Consider the following 8051-nt stretch of genomic DNA (forward strand, 5'->3'; position numbering starts at 1 on the left):
ATCAAACTGTAAGAAAAAACAAAAGATAGGCCCAAAATAATAAAAAAAAATTACACAGTAACAGAAAACGTTTTCATTGTTTTAGTGTGTAATTACTGAATTACTGAATATATACAGTGTAGTCAAACACAATGGAAAATTCAATCAAGGCTTCTGAATGCTGTGTTTCAGTCAGGGATCTTCCCCCGAACAGATATAGAAATACATTTAAACTATCATTACTGATGATACACATATGTATAGTATTACTATCGGTTAACCTTCACTTGCTGAAATATTCTCCATTGCCAAAGAGATACTACAAAATACCGCAATATTCCCAAAAAAGGGTGTTGAATATCATTAGACTTATTCTTTTCAATATTGCACACTATTAATGTATGATTTTGAACAGTCTTTCCGTACTGGAAAAATTACATCTCCAAATTAAGCCATTATACATTTCATTTATAACAAAAATGCAATGCCAGTGTAATGATATTTGCATTTTCACAGAATAGCAAGCCTGCATGTGTGCAGGTATCTCATGAAAAAATATCACAAATTCACACAGGAACATGCAAAATCTTAGCCAATCATTTTTCATTACCAAATGGTTCACTGATCATTTTCAGAAAAAGAAAAACTCTAAATAAATATCACTTTACAGGCACTGATGTCATGCTATATCTGAGCAACAGTGGTGTTCAGTTGAGGCACGTTCTAAACAGGAGCATTTGCCAATCCTCAACCAAAGAAAGTTGGCTCTTTAAACAGCTCCCAATAAATCGACTGTCTGCCAAACTTTTATTTCATAAACAGTATCTCTAACATGACCACCTTATGTGACTCACCTGTCTATTCCTGCTTGCCTTGCTTAAACTTGCACGCACACATTACAAGATCCAAACAGCTATGGGGAAGGTGTTTTCAACATCACACTCACAGCAGAATAGTGAGATGTTGCTAATCAGCGAATCAATAGAGTATTAGAGAGCACATCATTATGTTAGAGGTGACAGAGAGAATAGGTTTATTGCTGTGGAAGATGAATTACATCACAAGAGGCCGACAACGTGCACATTCCTAGATTTGGCAGGAGTCCATTCATGTGACAGGGACATAGTCCAGAGTATTATACACAGCATAGAGGACTGTGCGCTCCAACTGCGATTACTTAAGCTTCGAGCTGATTTCATTATCTAATAATAGGTGGAAAATCAGATGCATACATGGAGAGGAAATTATTCAGAAAAAGGCCAGTGTGATCAGTTAAAACTTGTCGTAAATATCTGTCAGCACGAGTCTTCGTCTTTTTTGTTATTAAAGAATCAAAGAACTGGTGTGAAACTGAAGAAAGTTGCACTGGATTACAGATGCAAACATACAGTTTTGACGACCTAATAACACTTAATCATTTTATTATCCACAAATGTGCACAGTTGGACATGGAAATTTTTCACAATATATCAAATCCGTTCTAACCATGAAGCGTATTGTGGACTTTTTTTAACGATGAAAAATTGCACGGACAATGCTGCAGAAAGTGATAGTATCGTTTATTCTGTATTCATTTAACTTCAACTTTTTATCGGTAATTTCATAGGAATTGTTTTTGAAAACTTTAGATAAAGCATATCCTCTTGAGTGTTGTTCAGTGGGCTAAATTATCTAACATGATGACAGTCACCAGTGACAAGATCCACATGCATGAATGAGAAGCATTTCTATATTAATGCTTTACTATAGCGATCATGGCAAAACGGCACATTTTTAAAAATGTTGGTGTATCCCTTATGTATGTCTATTTCAGAGTTTGCGAGGAGCTAGCTAATGTCAATAAATGTGACATTTTTGTGGGCTCATATGCACGTACACACACACATATGCATTAACAAAGTATGCACACACACATACACACAAACAAATGGGTTTCCACACATGCAAGCACAAAGGTATATTCACATGCACACACCAGGGACTGGGAAGGCATTCAGATCTTGCAACACTGCCAATACTGTAGAGCCCATGTTCTTCATGGCCCCTGTTACTTTCTTGTTTACATAACATATTCAATACCACCGTATAATAAAAAAGAAAAAAGTTAAATTGAAATCTGTTTACGGTTATTTTTGATCAGTCACTTGAATCTTGGCAGCTCAAAGTTCAGTTCAAGGGTTTATTTTGAGACAAACACTGATTAATTCACGTCTGGTAAAAATACTTTTAAGATTTATATATTGTTAGATAGAGATGCTGACATTGTTTCATCAGCTTAAAAGCAGTAAGATGATTTCTACTGATGGCAGAGGTCCATGTTTATCTGTCGATTATTTTTTAGGTGAAATTATTTGATTGTATTTTAACTTGTGCTCAAAGATTGTATGACCTCTGAAAACTTTGAGCATACCGATGCCCTAACACTGCCTGCACTAAACTAGGTCTGCAGAGGGTCAGGTGCTAACTGCACTCCCTTGTGGATGGAGTCAGAAATCCATCCTATCATAGTAAACTCCACTCAGATGGACGTTTCAATCTATCGAAAGTCGAATTTTCAAAACACCCAACATTATGAGAGAAAAAAAAAAAAAAAATCAGAAAAACTGCAAAAAATACATCATAAATCAAAGGCTGCAGGTCAATTTGAACATTTTTAAAAGACTTGCAACAAATGATTTTAACTAAAATGACCATCAAACTGATGTTTCCAGTAATAAATAGCCCAGTTGTTTCCTATTCTACCTAGGGGTGTATTGTTAATTTAAAGCTGCACCTATTCAATCACTAACTACAGAAGTTAGTCACCACGATCTCTTCCCAGATAGCAGGGAAATGTTTTTCTCCCACACGCATCTGTTGTAAAAGTGTGCGCACCTTGTACTCAGGACCTGTATCTTTGCAATTCTAATACCAGTTAGCTCCATGTTTCAAACACTGCAAGGCCTCATTAAAAAAGTTTCAGTTGCATATGGGAAACGGAAAAAAAAATCTTTGTTACGGACTCCTTTCTCCTTCAAATCTATTGTGTCAGTTAATCTTTCATAAGCTCCACGAAAACATTCAGTCTACTCATTATCAGACCTTACCTTCGGTTACCTTAGAGTCAAACATTAATGCTGCTGTTTCATCCCAACTGGATGAAGTTGGAGTGGCGTAGAACACTGCAGCGAGATTTGCATTTTGCATACCGGCCGGATTTCATTCCTTACCTGTAATACTTTCGTGAGTCAAGGTTTTGGGTACATTGATGAAGTGTCGAACCATTCTCTCTTCGGGACTTACTGACTGGCTGAAATAACAATTTCCTGCTGCAGACACGCAGGCAACAGCACTCTGGCATTTAAAAGAAAGTCTGCTCAGTCATGAGTGATGCTGATACTGATCGTATATATCAACTCGTAAACTTGCTCTGTGAAAGTTTCGATGTGTCTCTAAAAATCACTTCATTTCTTGACTTTGAATTACATGAAACTTTTATTTGACTGCAGCGATGCCGCCACCATGATGGATGACCACTCCCTTGATTGATTTTCCTACACTATACTGAGTTCAAGTCTGGACATATTCTGTATTCTCTGGCAGTTACAGAATATAGCTTTACAGCAACAACGGTATTTAACCGGGATGGCGTATGGCAGATTTAGTTTGAAAAAACCTCCTCCTCATTGTGCAGGCGATCAACTCAGTTTATTAATGTTGTCATTGTGACATGCTATCACGAATGTCGGCGGGTCCCCTCACCTTCTCCGAGACTGTATCGCAGGCGAGCTTCCCACGCCTGCAGGGCCTCCCTGGTGTCAAAGCCCAGTACGGCTACTTGATTCAAGCAGAGGATGGTCAGGGTGAAGGCAACGCCCTCGTACCACTGTCCGGTTTCCAGGCCGCAAATCTCCTCCAAGGTGACACCAGCCCTCTCCTTGTTACCCTGGGCTTTGTTGGACTTGTCTTTGAAAACCAGCAACACCAGGCAATCTGGATAAGGGAGAATTAATGTTACACTTTAGCTCATTTTACTTTCGAGAAACGAAGAAAAGTCCTGCCAGGAGTAAGTTTCTAAGGAGTGTTTTTAAATGAAAGCAGCAATAACATCATTCCGCGGCATGTTTGCTGCCTTTCACCCAACCCCAATTCATTTACAACAGTTAAGCAGTGTGTCTGCATTTAAAGAATATTGTCAGTGTGATGATATATCATGTATTTTTGATTCCAATCAAAAAATCATGATGCACAACTTAACTGCCAACATCAACACTTGTATTGATGTTTACTGAAATTTTTTGTTTTATTATTTTGTCTCGTTTACTCCAAGTATTCACTTGTATTTTCAAATTTTATATAAAAATGCGATCAATGAGCGAGTTCGGAAAAAGTCACCTTTAAATATGGCCTGGATATTTCCTAAAAAATGAGCTGTGAATTAATTAAGATTATTCCGACTCTGAGCACCAACCCCATCCCCCCCTCCAACATTGGCCAGCCTCACGGTGACTGTAATAAGACCGATAAGATGCACTCCCACACACAGAAGCTGCTTGAGTTTTTGGCACTCCTTTCAATTTACAAGAGAAGAGTACACACACACGCTGACACACACACACACACAACCATGCACACTCACACTTCTGAACACATTGCTGAGGCATGAGCACAAACAGCTGTGATAACACTGGCATCAAAGATCTGAGGAGGAGTAGCTCACGCTGACCTGTCCAGCAACAGATATCCTAAGAAACATTTCTGTGTCACAATGTAATGTAATATAGACACTTCATCACTTTAAACCGGGGTGGGAAATTATTTTGGCTGGCGGTACACATTTCTTTCTCAATTTTTATGCGCGGGGTGACTAGGTATCATGGAAATTGAACAAAATGAGAATTGAAATCTAAATGTTTACATTTTTTGGCATTTTGTTTCAACTTTAAAATCTTTAATGGTGATATAAATGTATCAACATTATTTTGTATGTAATCATCCATACCAAATTAAACAAAAGGAAAAAAAATAAGGAGTTTCTAAATTCAATATTGATTGAAAATATTTATTAAAATTTTCAAAGAAAACAGTTTGGCGGGCCGGATAAAAAAGCAAAATGCTTTAAACCAAGGTTGGTTATTCAGGAAATGCACAAAAAGGCCATGAGTAATTAATTAATACCATGGGTTTAGCCAAACCCAAAACCAGCCCCAGGCAAGTCAAAGTCTCCTTAAAAAAAATGACAAGATACAGAGTCCAAAAAAAATTGAAAGCACTCGCAAGTTACACCTAAAAATACCACAGACTATCACGCTGAAGCGCATCGAGATTGATGGCTGGGATCAAATAAGCGTCAATAAAAATGTGGTTTCACAGTTGTCACTTCACGACATACCTGCGCTAACCTGGGATGGATCTGCGGGGAAAACTCTAGTGCGTGAAGGTGTAGGAAAGAATTGTTGAGGGAAAAAAAACATAAAATTAAAGGGAATTAAATTGAGGTTATCGATGGGTTTTGGAAACATCTGAAGACAGTATGAAAGTCATAGTAACCAAGTTGACTTTTTGAACTCTTGACACAAATGAACATATTTAAAGCAAGTTTGTTTTTTGAAAGCTCTTATTTGGTTTGAACACTAATTGAGGTTTTAAGAGTCTTAGTACAGGCACATATTTTATTACACCTGCTCTCCTAAGTATTTCACTTTTTTGCTTTTATTATGTGTTTATTTCAAAGCATTTCATGTATTTTTTTTTTTACAATTAAAAATTTGTCTTCACTCTTTCCACTGGCGGTTCATTTCCTATAATACAGTTTCCTTAAATTTCCTTTTTATATCGGTGTTCTAATTTTAGTGTTTTATGTCATGTCAAAGCAAGGCTTCACATGCATTTGTGGGAAGTTATTGTTTTATTATACAAAACACTGAGTCACATTATGTTTTTATGAAAAGTTTGATTGATTGACTGCTCAGTCGTCCTTCTGTCAAAACTAATTGGGTTCATTCTGATTGTGATTTTTCTCTGACAGCTCTAACTTTTTTCATCTCCTCCATGAAGAATCTTCACGTCTCCTTCAACAGTTTTGACTGATTTTCTTCAATCTCCTACGTCTTCAGATGGAGTTCAATCATGAACTGACCTTAAAAGGAAAAACAGCTCAAATACAAGCAGCTGCCCATGCTTTCAAAAATATATTTCGTTCATAGTCACATTATTTTTACCTACATCAGCTTCTGCAAGACGCATTATTCCCAGAGACCAACTGAAAAAGCTAGTTAGAAATTCCCGAGTGGACCCACAATAATATTGCCAAAAAGTCTCTATCACTGAAGCTCCTAAATTATTCAGTACTTTGGCTCAGAATAACCAGCTGAACTTAAAGACAAGTATTTCTGACATCCAACAGCTGACTAGAAGTTAATATCTCAGGCACAACAGTGAAGAGGTAGCAGGTGAAACAAACAGAAATTTTACCTCCAGGGCGCAAAACTTACTCCAGTTTACTTAGACCAGAGCCATCTCTGATGAACCTGCTGAACTAAACTGAATAAATTCGTTTTTTTCCAATGACTGTCAGTGAAATCACTAATAACGCTTTGAACAACCACTGTGTCCGAACATGTAAACTTCCATTTTTCCAACCACGCCTCGCAGTTGTTTGTGCTGGAGGAGTGAGCCAGAATCTCTCACGCAGGATGAAGAGCGTCATCTTTGATGGGCTGCAACTATGAACCTGTCACAGGAATATCATGGGGAAACAACAATCCTGCATCATAACTTAAATGCAGCCTAATCGTCTGTTTTGATCCAAACAAGCCACTTTTTTTCTCAATCCCTTTTAACTTAGTGAGTCTCTCCTTGCAGCTTAGATGTCCAACATATTGACTGACTCAGAGCTCAGCTTCATCAAGGATGACTTGAAGTGTCTGGTTTTGTTGTTGTTTTTTTAAAGGCTACAACTTCATTTTTTTTTTTTAGTTCTGTCGCAGGACTGGCGAGGTGAAAGGTTAAACTCAACATATTATAACTTTCATGCGAAATTCTGTGCAGAAGCGCGCACACGGAGCCCCTATTAGAGCCAGTAAACGGTTATTCTTCTATGGTGGCGCCGCACAACGAACTCCGGCCTTGTTTACAGCACATTACGGAGAAAACAAAACTTTTTCCAATTTTTTCAAAACTTTTTGTTTAGTTTCTTTTTTTTTTACCTGCTACAGGAGACGGCTTGCGAAGAACGAGCCACCTAGTTTTCCACTGCAGGGAAGGGGAAACAAAAACAAAACATGAATTTAAAGACGAGTAGGTGAATGTTGGCAGGAGACTCTTAACAGCCCTTAATTTTTGACAAACTAAAAACCTTTTTCCCGTCTCGGAGTCTGGCGTATCCCTCCGCTACAACAGAATCCGTCATCTTCAGTCATGGTTCCTGACAGCTGCAGAGGCGCTGCCTGAATGAGGGGTCACTTTCAAAATAGATACTCTCTCCTTCTCTCTCTCTCTCGCTCTCTTTCTCTCTCTCTCTCTGTGGGGGGTGAAGACATGGGAAAATGGCATGAACCAGGTTCCGTGTGTGTGTGTGTGTGTGTGTGTGTGTGTGTGGGCACCGGTCGCACCATAGCCACCTGGGCGGCTACGCGCCACCTGCCGCTGCGGACAAAACTCCCTGGAACAAGCGCCCGATCCGCATTCCTTCTCCAAGGCTTTATTCTGTATATATATACACTGCTCAAAAAAATAAAGGGAACACTTAAAAAACACATCCTAGATCTAAATGAATGAAATGTTCTTATGAAATACTTTGCTCTTTACACAGTTGAATGTGCTGACAACAAAATCACACAAAAATGATCAATGGAAATCAATTGTATCAACCCATGGAGGTCTGGATTAGGAATCACACTCAAAATTAAAGTGTAAAAACAAACTCCAGGCTGATCCAACTTTGATGTAATGTCCTTAAAACGAGTCAAAATAAATCTGTGTTGCTTCCTGAGTGGACACTATGATTTCACAGAAGTGTGATTGACTTGGAGTTACATTGTGTTGTTTAAGTGTTCCCTTTATTTTTTTGAGCAGTATATATATATATATTA

At 38.2% G+C, this 8051-nt stretch overlaps 1 protein-coding gene across 3 annotated transcripts in view; it reads right to left on the reverse strand.

Annotated features, from left to right (window-relative positions):
* The window catches only part of LOC147223593 (protein Dok-7-like), a 36781-nt gene extending 29339 nt beyond the window's left edge, over positions 1–7442 (reverse strand). For 2 of the 3 annotated variants that reach the window (XM_086166464.1, XM_086166466.1), the window contains exons 1-3: positions 7316–7442; positions 7167–7212; positions 3721–3951 (exon numbers count right to left, since the gene is read on the reverse strand). In XM_086166464.1, coding sequence (XP_086022590.1) covers positions 3721–3951; positions 7167–7212; positions 7316–7369 — 331 coding nt within the window. In that variant the 5' untranslated portion in view covers positions 7370–7442. Of the gene's footprint in view, positions 1–3188; positions 3313–3720; positions 3952–7166; positions 7213–7315 lie in introns of those variants that run through there. The other variant, XM_086166465.1, reaches the window with a different exon arrangement.
* Positions 7443–8051: the final 609 nt, after the last annotated feature.

The sequence above is a fragment of the Fistularia commersonii genome, chromosome 19 (assembly GCF_037954325.1).
Source record: "Fistularia commersonii isolate RoL2024-O1a breed Wild chromosome 19, RoL_Fcom_v1.0, whole genome shotgun sequence".
Classification (NCBI taxonomy): domain Eukaryota; kingdom Metazoa; phylum Chordata; class Actinopteri; order Syngnathiformes; family Fistulariidae; genus Fistularia; species Fistularia commersonii.